At 46.1% G+C, this 19631-nt stretch overlaps 1 protein-coding gene across 3 annotated transcripts in view; it reads right to left on the bottom strand.

Annotated features, from left to right (window-relative positions):
• Positions 1 to 19236, bottom strand: part of ZFAND4 (zinc finger AN1-type containing 4) — a 44298-nt gene extending 25062 nt beyond the window's left edge. Inside the window, exons 1-4 of one of the 3 annotated variants that reach the window (XM_069753352.1) lie at positions 19179 to 19236; positions 2541 to 2860; positions 1232 to 1307; positions 1031 to 1098 (exon numbers count right to left, since the gene is read on the bottom strand). In XM_069753352.1, the coding sequence (XP_069609453.1) occupies positions 1031 to 1098; positions 1232 to 1307; positions 2541 to 2823 (427 nt within the window). In that variant the 5' untranslated portion in view covers positions 2824 to 2860; positions 19179 to 19236. Of the gene's footprint in view, positions 1 to 1030; positions 1099 to 1231; positions 1308 to 2540; positions 2861 to 18923 lie in introns of all 3 variants that reach the window. The other 2 variants (XM_069753353.1, XM_069753354.1) reach the window with 2 other exon arrangements.
• Positions 19237 to 19631: the final 395 nt, after the last annotated feature.

Here is a 19631-nt window from a genome sequence, read left to right as displayed (position 1 = left end):
TCTAGAAATTTAGTACAGTTTCTGATTTGCCAGGTCCCTTTCCTTACGTGCAGGGTGTTGCAAGACTTTAGGTATCCATGGTTAAGTCAACTGATATAGCGACAGGTAGATATCCATGGTTACGACAACTAGTCAACTTAGGTTGTGCACATGAGGAAAGACACAGCGAGTCAGAAAAACTATACTACATTTCTAATTGGAGTAATTTACTAATATTATTACATCTACTACATATTGGGAGGAGAATAACCCTTTAAGGCTCTTTGTATGCAACTGATCTTAGCTGGCCAAGTATGACCAGTCAATATTTTTTTTAATCCAGTAATAAGCCTAGGATAGTATATACAGAGCCTGTCGGGACCGAGGAATCAAATTTTACTGCTGCGTGTAGCTAGGGAGTCAGAAGACAATGCAAAGTCACAGTAGTTGCACGTAGCAGTAAAATTACACATTTTGTTCCATTAGGCACGGTACATAATATCGCTGACTTTACTGCACTAGGAGACTGCCAGCCAGGATGCAGCTACAGAATGAAGCTAGACCGCGCATGCTCAGCCACCCAATATCAGATACAAGAGCCACATGGCAGGCAGCATTACTCATCTTATATGGCAAAGCCCTTATGAGAAAATGCAAGTATTTTTATAACCATGCAGAATTTTTGCTTGATTTAAAAAGATAAAATATATGGCACAACCTCCTTAATGTCTGACAACTGGGACCCCAGTGATGACTAGAAGAGTATGCTCATCGCTATAGGGCTGCAAAGAGGAGGATTTAAAAAAAGTAAAAGGTGATCCACAGTCCAGCTGTGTGTCCATTAGCTCCACTGATATTAACTAGAGCTGTAGAAGACATGCACGACCATATTCAAGCACCGTCTCACTGTGGTCATCTAGTGATTAGGAACAGGGGGTTCAGAAGCCCAGTTCTAGTAACTGTGGTGGCCCAGCTAGCAAACAGCTAGCAACCATCTTGTGGATAGGTGATAAGGGATGATCCACAATGGACATTTTTAATCTGTACATACCTCGCCGTGTGTTAATTGGACCTCCTCTCATAGCCAACACCAACTTCAGAGTGCAACCTTCTGAGATGCTGGAGGAAGGGGGAAACAATAATAATAATAATAATAATAAATAATAAATTTACAAAGCATTATGATTGGTAAATAGTTTAAAGAATGTTAAAAAAAAAAAAAAAAAAATGCACACAAAATTCAAATACTCACTTGTAGTCAGTCAAGCAAAACTCATCCTCCAATTCCGTGTTATTCCAAATTAAATGTTGTTGTGCAATGGGAATGCCTAGAACGAGATCAAGGCAACATGGTTGTCATGTACAGCGGTCGGATGCAACCAGAGAGAACACACAGATTTTTTTTCTTTATCAGAAAAGGACTTGTTAAAAGTTTAATACAAAAAAAATATTTTTATTTTTTCTGGTGTAGAATGCTCCATGTCTATTTTTAAAATATAATCGTGAAATCTTGCAGTTCTCACTCTAGTTACAGTGGCTCAAAATAAAGACTAATATCTTAAAAAAAAAAAAAAAAAAAAAGTGGGGCAAGAGCAACAGGTTTGCAGGACAAATGTAGATTATTTTCATGGCTCAATGTTATAAAATGCTATAAGGCATGTGTGGCTTCAAGGTGCTCATCACACATCAGATAAATTCCTTCAGTGGTGTAGTTTCTAAAATGGGGTCACTTGTGGGCAGGGGCAGTGGGGTTTCTACTGTTTAGGCACATGAGGGGGCTCTGCAAACATGACATGGCGTCCACTATCTATTGCAGCAAATTTTGAACTCCAAAAGTCAAATGGCGCGCCTTCCCTTCCAAGCCGTTCACCCAAACAGTTTTCCACCACATATGGGGTATCGGCGTACTTAGGAGACATTATAGAACAAGTTGTTCAGCTGTTACCCCTGTGAAACTGCTAAATTTGGGTCTAAGGCAACATTTGTGGGGGAAAAAGAAAGCATTACGTTTTTTCCCCTACATTGCTTTAATTTTTGTGAAGCATCTGAAGGGTTAAACTTCTTGAATGGTTTTTAGTACATTGAGGGGTGCATTTTTTTTTTCTTCTTTTTAGAATGGTGTCACTTTTAGGGGCCTATATGACAGAAGAGAACAGTCACTTCAAATGTGATATGGTACAAACAAAAAAAAAAAAAAAAAAACACGTGTACAAGGAGGCCCTGGATGTGTGTGACATTCTGAGCACTAAATTCAGTGATGGGTCACTGATCCAGGGAGCTAATCAGATCACTATGTTGAGTCGGAAATTAATTTTTCCCTTGATTTCAGGCAGTTCGCCTCTGTCCTATGGCGTTTTTGACTTCCTCTGGCCAACATGTTAGGTTATAGGTTGAATTCGATGGGTTTTTATCTACGTTCAGCCTGAAAAACCCTGAAAGCAGTCTACTACTCTATAGGAAGTGACATTTTCTTCATTATCTTACATTTACGCAGGGGAGGAGGGGGCATTAATATCAAACATAATTCAAGTCAAATGGTAACAGTTTTGCACAATCGATACCTTCGAGCCTCTGAATTTTGGCTTTTACGCAGACGATGGTTTCAAATGGCGACACCCGAAGTTCAAAGGAAGTTCCTGTAAGAGTTTCAATGAAGAGCTCCATGGTCTCATAGAACGGTAGTTTGTAGTGGAAGGACCCAATATTATCTTCATTAAAAAATGGGGGTTCTTTTTTGTTGGACATTGCATAGGATAAAAAAAAAAAAAACAGAAAACAAAAAAAAAAAAAACCCACAGCAACGAGAACTACTAAAATGAGAAAACCTCCGGACCGCAGACACATTGGGTGTGATCTTGTTCCATTTTTAAAATAGGGCAACCTGCAGACAAAGTAAGAAGAAGGTTAGAAATGAGGCAACTCCACAGCTGATATCAGGATATTACAAGTACTGTATGTGAGCTGAAATTCGGAACATTGGTAGCTTTGGTTTTTTTTTCCCTTCATTTAAAGTCAGTGATCACCACTACATATACTACTATCATGAGATACGGAGCTACGATTCCTGCTATCACACCACTGTTGGAGCCTCCGTCAGCAATCTCGGCTGATTTGACGGAAATAGACATTCCCCCCCCCCCCCATCTATTTTAAGGCTTTACCTCTCCATTCTAACACGGGCACAAGAATTGAACACAGAATAGATAATGCAAGAGATTGGGATTTTATGCCAATTCTAGGACTAGGTGACATAATATTATTTCCTATTGACTTTAATAGGATTTATCAGGTCTCATGTGTGAACAGAGAATAATATTTGGAAGTTCTGATGCTGCCACCTGTTAGCCGCAGTGATCTGTTTTGTAAACTTGTGCTCCAAGGCTTAAACGTCTTGCTTGCAGGACCTGTTTGGGCACATGAAAAGTAAGACTATCAGACTACAGCAGCTCTATAAAGGAAATCTGTTAGCAGATTTTGACATGTAATCTGAGTGCAGTAACATGTAAGGGCCGAGACCCTGATTCCAGGCAGGTGTCATTTACTGTGCTGTGTTTTACTGTTTCAATACAAATTAGTGTTTTATCAGCAGGAGATGATCACTGCAGGACAATATGGCCTTGTGCATTTTAGTCCAACCACACCTCCAGATTATTGCCAAAGATTAAACGTTTTTATCATAATACTTACAAGCAACACTCAGTGTCTATACATAAATCACACCACAAACAATGAAAGTGTGCTCATGACACGTGACGGGAGGGAATATACGGGTTCAGTCATGGGCTCTGAGAAATCCCGTTACTGGTAAGTAACTACGTCTTTCTCCTTCACCCATGACAGCACCATGGAAAGAATTTTAGAGGATTGTATCTTAGGGAGAGACCACAGCATGTAGAACCCTTCTCCCAAAAGGGTGGTTAGATCAGAAGAGGCTAGGTTCAGCCGATAGGATTATAAAAAGGTAGATGGTGATGACCAAGTGGCAGCCTTACAGATCTGTTTTATTGATACCTCTGACCTTTCTGCCCAGGAGGTTGCCACTGTTCTCGTGGAATGAGCTCTCACACCCTCCAGGGTGACATTCTCACTAGATGAGTAGGCCAACGAGATCGCATCTCATCCATCTTGCCAAGGTACTTTTGGAGGCCATGAGTCCCTTCCTAAGCACCTGAAAGCAAACAAAGACCCATCCTTCCTACACCCCTGGGTGGACGTTTGGTTCAGTACCCAACACCTTTTTACGTCTAGTGAGTGGAATTTCTCTTTTCTTGCAATTTTGGGGTTGGACCTAAAGGAAGGACTATTTCTTGGTACCCATGGAACCAAGATGCTACCTTTGGCAAGTGAGCAGGGTCAGGTTTTAAAATAATTCTGTCCTCCAAGATCTTCGTGAAGGGAGGGCCTGCAGATAGAGCCTGAATGTCGTTCACTCTACGGGATGATGTTAGAGCCACTAAAAAGTCAGTTTTAAAGGACAGAACCTTGAGTGAGGCAGAATCTAAGGGTTCAAGGGCGGGACCAGTTAGGGCAGATAAGACCAAATGTAAATCCCATGGTGGCAATTTCTGGCTGGTAATGGGCCTAGATCTTGCAGAGGCTCTAATGAACCTTGCTACCCAAGGATTGCCTGCTACATCATGATCGTTCAGGTGGCCGCTCTGTGGGCCCTGTACATTTAGGGCAGGGGTGGGGAACCTCATGCCCCAGGGACATTTACGGCCCTAGATTACCTTTTATCAGGCCCCCGAAGCAGATTCTGAGGTACTGCATTCTTGGGCAGGGAGATGCATTTTGATTGCCACAAGCTCATTAATTTCTTCTTGCTCTGTTAGCACGCACACACACGCTGTGTTCACTACTGAACATTGAAGGACATGCAATGAAAGATTACATCCTTAAACCAGTGCCAGAGTGAGGATGTGGGCGGAGTTTGTATGGACCCCAAAGGATAGTATAAATATCCAAATGGCCTTCGACAGAAAAAAAAAATTATTATCCCTCACCCCGTAGATGGTGATCTTGGGACCAAGATCTCAAGAGATGTGATCTCAGCACTGAAATCTCATCTCGAGATCTTGGTCCTGAGATCACATCTGCGCATGTGCCACCCCCCGGTGGCGGCCATATTTTCAGAGTCCACCACACATGCAGCCGTGGAATTACCGGGGCTCTGGAATGTTGCAAAATGTCAGCAGAGCCCCTGGCAGCGCTGGACACCCACGCAGCACCGGGCAGTAAATGCTGGTCACCCGGAGACACCCCCTCATCCCAGCCTGCGGCCTACACCCATAGTATCGGTAAGGCATGTACGCTTTGTAAGACGCACCCCCCATTTTCCCCCCAACTTTGGGAGAAAAAAAAAAAAATAGAATTAGACTTACCGGTAACTCTTTCTAGGAACCTTCCACGACGGCACACGGAGGTTGCCTCGTTGCCCTGATGGGGGGGGGGGGGGGAGGGGAAGACAGGAAAGCGAGGTTAAAAGGCCCTCCCACTTGCCAGTGAGTTATAACCAAAAACCATAGCACCGGTTTACCTTCTGAATCCCAGATTTTTTTTTTTATCCAGGAATATAGGGAGGGAATTAGCGCTTTCGTGGAAGGTGCCTAGAAACAGAGTTACCAGTGAGTCTAATTCTATTTTCTTCAGTCACCTTCCATGACGGCATATGGAGGAATACTAACCAATTTGGCGCTAGGGTGGGACAACGGCCTGGTGTACTTTCCGGCCAAAGATTAGATCTTTATTGGACAGTACATCCAGTCTATAATGCTTGGAGAATGTATGTAGTGAAGACCATGTCGCCGCCCTTCAGATCTGATCTGCAGATACACCTGCTCTTTCTGCCCAGGAGACTGATGTGGACCTGGTTAAGTGGGCCTTGACCCCACTGGGGGTGATTTTTTTTTTAAAGAGATATGCTTCTGCTATAGCTCTTTTAATCCAAATAGAGAGTGCTTTTTGCCACCTTTTTCCCCTTATTTTGACCAGACAGATGGACAAACAGATTCTGATCAATTCTACAAGAGCTGATTTGCTCTAAGTAATGTAGAACAATACGTCGAACATTGAGCGTGTGGAATTTTTCCTCAGAGTTTGCTGGATTTTGGCAAAAAGATGGTAGGACAATTTCCTGGGAACGGTGAAATTCAGAGACTACTTTTAGAAGAAAACTGTCGAGACGAAGGACTATGGAATTGTCTCTAATTGACAACTAGGGCTCCCAGTTCTCCTACCCTTCTAGCCGTGGTTATAGCCACCAAGAAAACAGTTTTGTAAGCAAGGTTTTGAGGAGAACAGGAAGACAAAGGTTCAAATGGAGGACCTGTGAGCCCTTGTAACACTAAGTTAAGATCCCATGAGGGAACCACCAACTGTCTCTTAGGGTTCATTCTGAGAGCCGATGTCGAACCTCTTGATCCAGCGATGACCTGCTAGAACTGAGAGCAGAGACCTGGACCTTTAGGGTGCTAGGCCTAAGGCTGATCTCTAAGCCCTTTTGTAGAAAATCTAGGATTTGTGACATATTTGGGGTTAGAGGATTCGGTAGGTTAGGGAGGCAGAAGGATGAAAAAATTTCTTCCAGACCTTATTGTAGATAGCATTGGTTACTTTCTTTCTGGACCTTTATAGAGGAGCAATTACTGGGTCCGATAACCCTTTGGCTCTCAGTACCTGGGCCTTAGTAACCATGCCGCTAGGTTCCACTTCTGAGGATCCAAGTGATGAATGGGCCCCTGTAAGAGGAGGTCATTTTGTACTGGAAACTGGACCGGGCCATCCACCTGCAGATCGATGATCAGGTTGAACCAACTTCTTGGCCATAACAAGGCTACCAAGATAGTTGGGGTCCGTTCTCGGATTTTCCGTAAAACCTTTGCCAAGATCGGAATTGGTGGGAATGCATAGGCTAAGTGAAGGCCCCACCTGTCTACCAGTATTTTGAAGCTCCGACTGTTTAATCTCCATTCCCCCAGCTGGATGTCTTGGCGACAGTCTGCGTGGGTGTTGGAAGAGCCTTTCAAGTGGACTGCTGTCAGCGACAGTAGGCGTTTTTCAGCCCAGCAGAATATTCGAGTGGAAATACTTTTTATGTTGTTGAACCTTGTACTGCCTTGATGCTTGATATGAGCAACTGCAGTCATGTTGTCCAAATATATTTGGATGTGCTGTCCAGCAATCTGGCAACCTGCTGCCAGAAGGGCTTCATCTATAGCTTTTAAATCTCTGAAACTGGACAACTTCCCGCTCGTTGTCTGGTTCCAGAGTCATTGGAACGGGATATTGCTTATCATGGCTCCCCAGCCCCTCCTGCTGGCATCTGATGCAATTGTAGTTAGCGGGACCAGAGTCCAGCTCACACCTCTGTGGAGGATTCTGGAATTTATCCACCATGCCAGGGAGGCTCTTACTCGACCCGGCGTGTGTAGCCTTCTGTTTAGAGTACTAGGATGGCCGTTCCACTTCCCTAAAATATAAGCTTGAAGGACTCTGGAGTTGGCCTGAGCCCAGGCTACTGATTGGATGCAGGCTGTCATGGAGCCCAAGACCGACATGCTTTCTCGGAGTGTAGGGGACCTCATGTCTCTGAACCACTTGACCTTTGTTATTAAGGTCAGACGGTGGTCTTCTGGAAGGAATGACATCTGTTTTGCAGAGTTCATGAGTACTCCCAGGAATTTTCTGGTTTGGAGGGCTGTATCTGAGACTTTCAGGTTCGGGATCCACCCCAGAGATCTTAATATATTGAGAGACTTTGATACGAGACTCCAGGGTCATCTTGGTGGAGGCTACTAACAGCAAGTCGTCCAGGTAAGGCACTATACAGATGCCTTGACTCCGGATAAAGGACACTGCTTCTGCCATTACCTTGGACAAGATTCTTGGAGCTGAGGAGATGCCAAACAGAAGGACGTTGAACTGATAGTGCTCCACCTGATGACCTCCCTGTACCGCTAACCTGACATTTTCTGTGTCTCAGGTGGATTGGAATATGGAAGTAGGCATCTTTCAAGTCGACGGTCGACATGAAGTGAGGCCCGATCAAAGGAATGGCTGATCTTACGGATTCCATCTTGTTACATGTTGGTTCAGTCCCTTCAGATTTATAATGATACGAGCCTCATCTGAGGTTTTGGCTACCAGAAACAGTCGAGAGTAGTGGCCCAGACCCCATTCTGACTCTGGAACCTGGGAGATCACATTTGATCTTACAAGGTCTGAGACCTACTAGCAGTGCTGTTTGATCTCTTGGGGTTGGGAGGGAGGAGATGAACTCTATCAATAGGCCCTCCTTGATGATATCGGAGGACCCAGTGACAACTGGTGATGATCTGCCACTGATATATGCATCTTCTTGAGTCCCCCCCCCCCCCCCGGGTCAGAGTCAGTTTCTCCTGTTGGGACTGCTGTTGCTGGAGGACGAGAATATTCTTCCCCCACGAAAAAAAAAAACCCATTTTTTAGAGTTTTTGTTCCGGGAGGGCTTTTTTCTTATCGGTGGCCTTTTCTAGAATCTTGCCTAGGGAAGGCCCAAAGACATATTCCTCTTTAAAGGGTATGGCACATAATTTGGCTTTGGAGGTGATGTCGCCAGAACACTTCTTGAGCCAAAGAGCTCTCCTAGCCGAGTTGGATTGCACAAGTGACCTGGTGGCAACTCTGATTAATTCCATTGAGGCATCTGCTAAAAACCCAGTAACCTTGAGAAGGATAGGAGGTACCCTGGAATATGTGGGTTTCAAGTTCCTCTAACCAGCAGGAGAGGGCTCTAGCTACGCAGTTGGAAGCAATGTTAGCCTTTAAGGCAAATGTAAATAACTCCCAGGACTTCAAGAGACTCAATTTTTCTGTCCATTGGATCCTTCAATTGCGAAGAATCTTCAAATGGGAGTGCGGTTCTTTTCGCAACCCTTGGTACGTGAACATCAACTTTGGGAATGTCCCATCTAAAAGAATCACATTCCAGGGGGAATCTCTTTAATCTCTGAAGGCGTGCTGAGGCGTTGCTCCGGCAGTTCCCACTCTTGAGAAAATCATGTCAAGTATATTAGCATGCAACGGGAACCCTACACGTTTCCCCGTTTTTAGCCCACCAAACATCTGAACCTGAATGGTCTGAGGCTCGGATTTGTGTTCCATCCCATAGTACTGCATACTGCAGATACCAGCTCCTCAAAACGGTCAGAGGAAAAAAGATATTTCCTGGATTCAGAGGCTTTCGGTGAAACAGGTTCCTCCTATTTAGCAGAGGACGATGTGTAGGATAGGTCTGATTCAAACTCAGACTTCAACCTGTATTTCCCTTTTCTTCCCTGGAGAAGGGGGTGGTAGGGAAGGAGGGGTAAAAGCCGCCAAGGAGGACTGCACCTCTTGCTTGACCAGTGAGAATCTCTTCCAAAAGGGAGGGTTGCTCTGTCTGATTACTTTGTCGATACATGACTGGCAGAGCTTTTTATCCCTTAGTGAGGGTAGCTTTATATTACAAATGGCGCACTTTTTCCTAATAGTGGTCTGGGGGGTAGACTTGTCTTCCTGGAACGAGAGGGAGAGAGATGTCAAAAGAAGGACCCCCTAAATTATCCACCTGAGGACCCCATCCCTGCATACACTTACTGTGGCAAGTGCAGTGCTGGGCTCTGCAGACACAGGGCACTGCTAAAACAGTTTTAGGAGGTGGAAGATAAAATATGGTTACATAAATGTGGACATCCTCTTATACTTGGGGGGAATATGGTTGTGTTCAGAAATAGCCAATCACATTTAAAAGGGAACGTAAAATCAGTCTTGTGGCTGTTTAATCTTTATTTTCAGTTCATGAGATTCTCGTGCTGCGGGACAGCCTGTGTAGACAGGGGTGTCTTCATGTGGTGCTCTGATTACCTAGTCATCTGTATGGCTTATGACAGGTCGCCTGTGCAGTAGCATGGAACTCTTACTGAGATTCTACTGCGCAAATACAATCAGTAAGAGTTGCACGATACTATACAGGCGCAGCCGCCATTTCGCGCCATGTAATTTTTTTTCTAAGCCAACAATATTATTTATATTATGTAAACTAAGGGGCAGGTCAGTGAGGGATCAGTGACCTGTCATAAGTCATCAGTATGTATATGCAAGCAGAGCACTACAAGAAGACCTCGCACAGGAATCTCTAACTGAAAAAAAATAAAAATAAAATTATATATATATATATATATATATATATATATATATATATATATATATATATATATATATATATATTAGAGCTACCGGTAATTATGTTTCCAGAAGTCCATAATCACAGCACCATGGAGGTAGTACTCCTCCTCCTCCTCACAGGGACAGGAAAAGCACACAAAAGGTTAAATGGATCCTCCCCACCCCCCTCAGTGTTTAACAAGCACCACACCATGGTTCATGCAACTCCACACATTTACTAAACCATATATCCATACATAACAATCAGGGAGGGAACCAACCCTGCTGTCAGGATAGACTCCTAGAAACAATTACCAGTATGTCCAATACCTATTTTCCAGGACATCCCTCTTGACTGCACCATGGAGAATACCAAAGTCCCTCCTCAGGGTGGGATCACTGCCTGGAGAACCTTTCTCCCAAAAGCAGTCTGTTGGCCAGATAACACGTCTAACTTATAATGCTTGCAAAACGTATCAAGCCTGGCCCAAGTTGCGGCCTTACAAATTTGGTTGACTGATGCCCCCGCCCTCTCAGCCCCGGAAGTTGACACTGCTCTTGTTGAGTGGGCTCTTAAATCTTTGAGGGGGCTGATGCCGTCTGAATGATACGCTAAGGAAATTAACCAAGTAATCCATCTTGCAATGGTGGCTTTAGAGGCCTTCTTCCCTTTATTTTTACCCCCAAACAGGGTGAACAAGTGGTCCTGTCTCCAGCTATGGAGTGGCCTCTAGATATTCAATCACTGCCTGACATCCAACGCATGAAGGGCCTGCTCCTTCTCATTTGAAGAGTTCTCGCAAGAAGGAAGGCAAAATGAAATCCTGGTTTAAAAATTTTGATAGGATGCCACTTGGGATACAAATCCTAATTTTAGGATTATACGATCCTCCGAAATCTGAAGATATAGGTCCCAAGTAGACAGAGCATGAATTTCCCCTACCCATTTTGCCATAGTGGTGGCCACTAAAAATGCCATTTTTAAAAGGTACAGATGGGCATCTCTTCCCCTGGTACATAAGGCTCCTTGCAGAGGGACCCAAGAACCAAATTTAGATCCCAAGGGGGGAAAAAAAACAAAACAAAAAACAAAAAACAGACCACCTAGTTGTAGGGCGGAATCTCTATTACTCTGATGAACCTTATTATCCATGGACGAGTGTTGTGAATTCTGTGGCAGAGCTCCCAACTGTGGTCACAAGTGGTACTTCGGCTGATTCTCTCTGTGAGCTTCCGTTGGTGGAGAGTGGTACTGCGGCTTCTGAGTTTCCTTCCTCAGGTGATGTGGTGAAGTCGTTAGGTGCTGCTCTATTTAACTCCACCTAGTGCTTTGATCCTGGCCTCCAGTCAATGTTCTAGTATTGGACCTGTTTCCTCCTGGATTGTTCCTGTGGCCTGCTGCTCTGCATAGCTAAGTTCCGCTTTTGCTATTTGTTTGCTGTTTTTTCTGTCCAGCTTGCTTATTTTGTTTTTTCTTGCTTGCTGGTAGCTCTGGGACGCAGAGGGTGTACCTCCGTGCCATTAGTTCGGTACGGAGGGTCTTTTTGCCCCCTTTGCGTGGTTGTTTGTAGGGTTTTGTGTTGACCGCAAAGTTACCTTTCCTGTCCTCGCTCTGTTCAGAAAGTCGGGCCTCACTTTGCTAAATCTATTTCATCTCTACGTTTGTCTTTTCATCTTAACTCACAGTCATTATATGTGGGGGGCTGCCTTTTCCTTTGGGGTATTTCTCTGAGGCAAGGTAGGCTTATTTTCTATCTTCAGGCTAGCTAGTTTCTCAGGCTGTGCCGAGTTGCATAGGGAGCGTTAAGCGCAATCCACGGCTGCCTCTAGTGTGTGTTGGAGAGGATTAGGGATTGCGGTCAGCAGAGTTCCCACGTCTCAGAGCTCGTTCTATGTTTTTGGGTTATTGTCAGGTCACTGTATGTGCTCTGACTTCTATGTCCATTGTGGTACTGAATTACCAGTTCATGACAGACGAGTGGCTAAAGTGCTTAATGCAGATATCTGGATCTCTAGGGTGCTGGGTCCAAGTCCCTTATTAAACCCCACCTGAAGGAAGTCTAAGACGCTTGGGATATCAGGTCTGCCTGCCACAAAGTCAGACCTGCCACCTTCTAAACAGAACCTCTTCCAGATCTTGTGGTATATTGCAGAAGTAACCGGCTCCCTGCTAGCCTGGTTCGTGGGTATGAACTGGTCTGACAACCCCCAAGCTCAAGATGTCCCCATCAGGATCCAACTGGAAAGATGAAGCCTTTCCGGGCTTTGATGGGAGACTGGACCCTGAAGGATTGTGTCTTCCCCCTAAGGAAGCAGAACTGGGTCCTCTAGAGCTATGGTTTCAAGCAGAGAAAACCCACTTCTCAGTATGGGGCAATCAGAAGCACCTTTGCCTGATCCTCCTGTATTTTCCTGAGGACAGCTGGAAAGCGCCATCGGAGGAAAGGAGAAAAAGGGACCTGCCCCATCTCGGACTCAGCACATCGACGGCTTCTGGATTGTCCGATTGATTCAGCGAATAAAACCTGGCCGTCTTAGCATTTTTCCTGATCACGAACAAATCTGAGGTGTGCCCCAGAGATGACAAAGGTACTGGAACACCTCATTGTTCAGTTAACATTTTGTTGGCAAGACCTTCCGTCTGCTCAGGTAGTCTGCCACGACATTTTGGGACCCCTCGAGATGAACTGTTGTTGACAGGCCTGTTCTCTGCCCAGGAAAGTATTTTTTCTGCCAGATCCTGGAGTGCCCGATGCCTGGGACCCCCTTGGTGTCGCAGAAATGAGACAGTCGTCACATTGCCTGAGAGGATCTTGATGTGTTGATTTCTCAACAGTGCCTGATTCCGCCTTAGAGCCTCCCACGCAGTGTAGAGCTCCCTGTAATTAGAAGGCCTGGAACAGATCTCTGATGGCCATCTGCCCTGAAGAATCCCCCCTTCCAGGTGCGGTCCCCATCCCCACTTGCTGGTGACTGTGGTAATCACCACACATGGAGAGGCAACCTAAGGGATGCCCACCTGTAGGTTTTCTGGCCGAGTCCACCAAAGTAGAGAGCTTTTCACTGCCAGGGATAAGGACATTGTTCTGTCGAGTGAAGATTGCCACCGATCCCAGACTGACAGGACATCCCTCTGCAGAGCTCTTGAATGGAACTGGGCCCAACATACACAGGAGATACAAGCTGTCATGAGGCCTAACACCTTCATTGCTGATCTGATGGAGACACGACTTCTCAGAAGTTCTCTGACTCTGCCACTGTTTCTCTATTGGTAAGAAGTATGTTCTGCAACCGGAGTCTAGTAACACACCAAGGAAAATCTTCCTGTTCTCTGGAATCAACCTCGACTTCTGTCTGTTTATAATCCAGCCAAGGAACTCCATCGTGGAAAAGGTCTCTTCTCTGTGTCGACAAAGTTATTCCGCCGAACTTGCCACCAGGAGGAAGTCGTCCAAGTACAGCACTATTATGATCCCCTGGTTTCTTAGGTAGGCCACTAATTCTGATACCACCTTGGTAAAAACTCAGGGAGCTGAAGCCAGGCCAAACGGAAGGCACTGAAACTGGAAGTGGCAGGTTAAATTCAGCAACTTTACCGCAAACCAAGTATTTTTGGGACGCTGGGTGAAAAGGAACCCGATAGTAAGCGTTTTTCAGGTAGAGGGTCCACATTAACGCGTCTGTCTATAAGGTGAATTGTAGATTTTACTGACTCCATCCGGTACCTCTTGTATCTGACCCAGAGGTTTAAGGGCTTTAGATTTATTATCGTGCAAGACTCTCCTGATCGCTTTATGATGGAGAACAGGGAGGAGTAGTGACTAGTGATGAGCGAGTATACTCGTTGCTCGGGTGATCTCCGAGTATTTGTTATTGCTCGGAGATATAGTTTATCACCTCAGTTGCATGATTTACGGCTTCCAGATACGTTGAATACATGTGAGGAATGCCTGTTAGGAAATTCCCACATGTATTCAGCCTGTCCAGCAGTCGTAAATCATGCTGCTGAGGCGATGAAAACTATATCTCCGAGCAATAACAAATACTCGGAGATCACCCGAGCAACGAGTATACTCGCTCATCACTAGTAGTGACCCTTGCCCACCTCTGCCTGGGGGACTGGGACAATGACGGCTGAGCCGACCAGCTGTTTCAAGTCCGTTAACATAGCAGAATCTGCTGCCATGGTAGTGGGCGCGATAAGACTTTCGGTTGAAGCATTAAACTATTGCATATTCCTCCGTTATGGTCCTGAGAACCCAATGATCCTTTGTAATCTGGAACCAATTTGCTGCAAAGTGCCCGAGTCGCCCCCTGATCAGAATGGAGTCATTGCCTCCTGGTCTTGAGCTTGACCCTAACAATAAGCCCTTCTCTTTCCCCCCCTGCTGTAGGTTCCTCTACTGTACTTTCCCTGACTCTTGTACTTTGGTTGTCTCCAAGAGGGGCCTGCCTTACGAAAGGACTGGTTCTTTCTAGACTTATCTTCCGGGAAACCCTTCTTTTTAATCAGAAGCCTTCTCTAGAATGTCGTCCAATGCCAGCCAGAGTACACTCAACCTGGAGAAGGGAATGGAGCACAGCTTGTTCTTAGAATGCATTATCACCAGACCAGGATTTTAATCAAATAGCTCTACGGGCCGCATTGGACAGCGAGCTATTTCTAGCAGAGAATCTCACCATTTCAGCAGACGTATCTGCCAAAAAAGCAGTAGCTGATTTCATCATGGGAAGGGAGGCTATAATATCCTCTCGGGGTTTAGTTGGTCAAATGCTCCTCCAGTTGCCCCATCCATAAAAGCAGACCTGGCAAATGAAGTAGAAGCTATGTTTGTTCTGATCAAAGCCGCGGATGATTTCCAAGTCAGTTTCAGGAGATTATCCACCTTTCTGTCCATGGGATACTTTAAACTTGAAGAGTCCTCAAAACGGATGGATGTTTTCCTGGCAACTTTAGCGAATTGCACACCGATCTTCGGAATCTCCTCCCAGATTTTACCGTCTTCAGGGTCAAAAGGTAGACGACTTTTAAAGTCCCGAGACACCACCAAGCGCCTTTCAGCATCCTCCCATTCTTCCAACACCATAGTACAAATGTGATCGCTTATCGGGAACACACGCTGCTTTTGCTCTTTGAGGCTTCCAAACATTAAGTCCTGTCTGGACTGTGGCTTTGGGACTTCTTTCACCTGCATCATATCTCTAACGGCCTGTACTAGCTCGTCCGAATCTTCAGAGGAAAACCGGATCTTCTGCCCCGTGCCCGACACTCCATTAATATTTCGCACTCTTCCTCCTGGTCTGAGCCCAGGGGTTGGGTTTCCTCATCTGAGCTTTTCCCAACTCCCACCTAGGCCTCTTAGCACACGCACCTGGACTGGTAGGCTGTGGACGAGAAAGGCTGGATATACTGTAGAAGCCTGGACCTCTTCCCGAATCAGGGACCTCATCTCAGACAGAAGGGATGGCTGTTCTTTTCTTACAACTCTGGCAGTACAGGTGTCACAGAGCATTATGCAATGGGTGTTAAGGAGTTTGACATGGCATATGGGGCATCGCCTGGACTTTGTAGAGGCTTTGCCAGACCGTTTGGGTATAGGCAGGGGCGTAGCTGGGGTTCCCTTATCCGGCACAGTGCAAGAGGGAGAACACTTGGGGCCTGTCTAGTCTGGACGGGGCTGCGCACGGCGCACTTACCCTGCCGTCCTGGTAAGTCTTGCCTGGATCCTCCTGAAGAAAGATGGGTATAGAGGATCAGAACCACGTTGTGCACAGCACCGCTGAGCGTACCTCTTGCAGAGAACAGCCACTACATTACCATTGTACTGCTGCAAGCCCTGCGAGAATTAGGAAACCAGCCTGCTGCCTGTCTCGCTGTAGTTCCGCGTTCCACTGTGGAAAGCACGCCGACCTTATTCCCTGGCGCCCAGCTGTGACGTCACCGGAAGCGCGACTTCCGGAAGTAGCGGTGGCTTGCCGACCGGCGTCCAAGCCAAGATCCTCCTATCGGGAGGAAGCGGCTCTACACAGGAGCCAGTCCGCTTGCTGATCTGTGGCTGAGGGACTCTGAATTGAAAAGTGTCAGCCCCGAGCTGCTTGACAGGGGGAAGGATTGGAGGAACTTCACGATCCCCCTGGGCTCGTTCCTCTGGTGAGCTGCGCTTCTCTTCTTGTGTGTCCCTCCATGCAGAGACAGGGAAAAAAAAAAAAAAAAAAATCACTGAGGGAGTGGGGTGGGGGGGGGCCTTTTAACCTCATGTGTTTTTCCTGTCCTTGTAAGGAGAAGGAGGACAACCTCCATGGTGCTGTCAGGAGGGACATCCTGGAAATAAAGATTACACAACAACCACAAGATGGATTTCATCACCCAGTTATCATTATAATCAGTATAATGGCACCAACCTGACAGTGACCGTAAATTATGCTTTGGGAACAATTTTCAGCAGCTGGAACTAGGGCTTTAGTTAAAGCGGAGGGAAATAGAAACCGTTCCAGATATCAGTCAATTTTGCAAAAGCAGTCAGGCCTAAGCATTCCTCCAAAAATCAACAGAAGAATGGTTTTGCCTAAAGAAGATCAAAGTTTTAGAATGGCCCAGCCAGAGCCCAGATTGATTATAATCTGTTAAATGACCTGAAGAGGGCTGTCATAATCTGACAGATTTAGAGCTAAGAGTGGGCTAGATGTGCCATGGTGAGAGACTCCTACCCACAGAGGCTGAACGCAGTCATAAATTCAAAGAAAACCTCAAAGTATAAGTTTATGAATAATATGTATATTTATTACAGTATTTTAGTTTTCTTTTTCTTTCTGAAAAGATTTCAGCTTATTTTTCAAATGAATTGTACACAGCATACGGGTCTGACAGCTGCTACCTAGGGGAATGTTTTTCAGCAGTTTGTGTGCGCTCTAAAAACCATCTCGGGAAAAAAAAATGCTTGAAATACTCCTCTGCATTATTGATAAGGTTTTTACCATTTTGCTTTACCTTTGTTCACTTTTTTGAATGCGTTTTCCCCTCCACTTCCAAGGTTTGAAAACCTTGGTGTGTAAAACAAAAAAAATGCACGTGCCATTACTTGGAAGCAGCTCCTGATGGAATCCACTCCGCCTGAGGATAGTCCCATCAAAAGGCCACAAAAATACTTGAAACGCTTTAGAAAAAAACAACAACAAAAAAAAACTACCAAAAAAAAGCAGCGCTTCCTTCAGAGACCTGTTTTTGACTGATTCAAAAAACCTGTTTGCACATGCCTTTAGGCCACATGCACACGCTGAGTAGTTGGTCAGTATTTTACCTCAGTATTAAGGCCAGGTGCACACGATCCGGACGCGGCAGCGCTTTGGACGCAGCGCATGTTCGTCTATTGAACGCAGGTAAATCCGCATGTGCTCACTGAAAAGTGCGGAATCACCACATCCAATACATTCCATGGGTCATTTCTCTTGCGCAGCGTTTACTGATCGTCTGCACATACCCTCAGAGGAAGAACATAATTGAAACCCGTCACCCCTTCTGTATTTATCACCCACTACTGGTTTTGGCTTACAGATACGGAGGTAAAATACTGACCAAATACTCAGTGTGTACAGGGCCGTAGTCTTCCACATGGACAATGATCATAGCTGTGCCCCAATACGGTTCTTCCTAAGGCTGTACTCACACGTCTGTCCTTAGAGCATAATAAAAACAACAAACATAAGCCAGCTCACCAGTAACCACCGCAGGTGCCCGGAACTACGCTGCAGACAGATGTAGTATTCAATGGAAGAAAAAAGGGGGTTGAGTTCCAGCTCCTTAAAAATACGGTAACTAGTTTTACTAGTACCATTAAAAAACATACTGTACATGGTGTACAAGCTCCCTACGGTATATGCGGATCGACAAGAGGCAACGCGTTTCGATCTAAACGATCTTTGTCAAAGCTTTGACAAAGATAGTTTAGATCGAAACGCGTTGCCTCTGTTGTCTTCTGTCCGACTCCCTGTGGATCATTTCTGCTAACCAGAGTGATCATGATGTGACCTGTCACCTGCACAGAGAGTGACCCTGTAATATGGGGACTAGTCACTTATATGGATCACCAAGTGGCAACATGTCCGCTCCTGATCTGCAAGAAAAGGGGTTTGAAGGGTGGTGAATACATGGATGAATAGCCCCTCATTGCACTAGAGGGGGGAGCGGAGTAGCTCACTCTTCTTGGCTACTAAAATAAATCATCTGTATGAAAATATTCTAAACATTATAATAACTACTCTTTTGGGAACCATAATCATATAGTGAAATATTTTATCAGAGAGAGCGGCTACCCTCCCCTTATCAGAGAGAGCACACGTGGCGGTGGCGGCTACCCCCCCCCCCCATCAGAGAGCACATGCGGCGGCTACCCTACCCCCCATCAGAGAGCGCGCGGCGGCTACCCTACCCCCATCAGAGAGCGCGCGGTGGCTACCCAACCCCCCCCCCCCATCAGAGAGCGCACGGCAGCTACCTCCCCAGAGAGCGCACGCGCGGCAGCAGCTACCCCCCCCAATCAGAGAGCACACGCGGCAGCGGCTACCCCCCCCCCATCAGAGAGCAAGTGAGCACGCGGCGGCTACCCCCCCATCAGAGAGCATGCGCAGCGGCTACCCCCCCCATCAGAGAGCATGCGCAGCGGCTACCCCCCCCATCAGAGAGCGCGGCTACCCCCATAGACAATACATGCCCCACACCTGGAGAATGACCCCTTGAGAACAGGCACTTAGAGGTCATGACCTACCTCCACACGTGACTCAGCAGATCACTCACCGGTGGGCATACCCACGAGAGGTAATAGTTGGCACAGAATGGATGGGATATCCTGGGTGAGATTTACCAGCACTAACGCCCCCGTCCCTTCCTCACCAATATTTTGCTCGTCTTTCTACCCAGGGTGAATAGACCGGCACATTACTCCGCAGCTCCCGGCTATTATCACAGGGGAGACCGAGCCCCCCACCCTGTACTCCCCTCCAACACCTGTCCGGCGACTAACCCGAATCCGCTTCCAAGCCACGCCTCTCCTTTGTGACGTCAGAAAGACAGACAGACAGTCGAACCTTTAAGCTTTGGGCTCTAACAACGACCATCCTAGGGCGGAGTGGCAGCCAATAAAAATAGTGGGCGTGGCCATACAGACAGTGGAGGGAGGCCGCCACTGGGAGGAGAGTGAGTGGCGGGACATTCTGCTCTTGTTGTTGTTACAGACATACCCGGATGTTAACCCCTGTCCTTAACAACGGCTGTCACATGACCCATCCGGCCAGGACAACGTAGGTACTGCTAGATCATGTGACTAGATGACAGCCTGGACAGAGATGTTGATGATATATAGTAGGGTAAACCATCAGCACTCAGACAACGGATGCACGCTCCAAGGTCCAAGGATCCAATCGGACACAAACGTATAAGAAAAGAAGAAAAGCAGCATCCATACCAGGTGATGAAA

Source organism: Ranitomeya imitator, chromosome 2, assembly GCF_032444005.1.
Source record: "Ranitomeya imitator isolate aRanImi1 chromosome 2, aRanImi1.pri, whole genome shotgun sequence".
In the NCBI taxonomy this organism is placed as follows: domain Eukaryota; kingdom Metazoa; phylum Chordata; class Amphibia; order Anura; family Dendrobatidae; genus Ranitomeya; species Ranitomeya imitator.
This window is presented reverse-complemented; position numbering and strand designations above follow the sequence as displayed.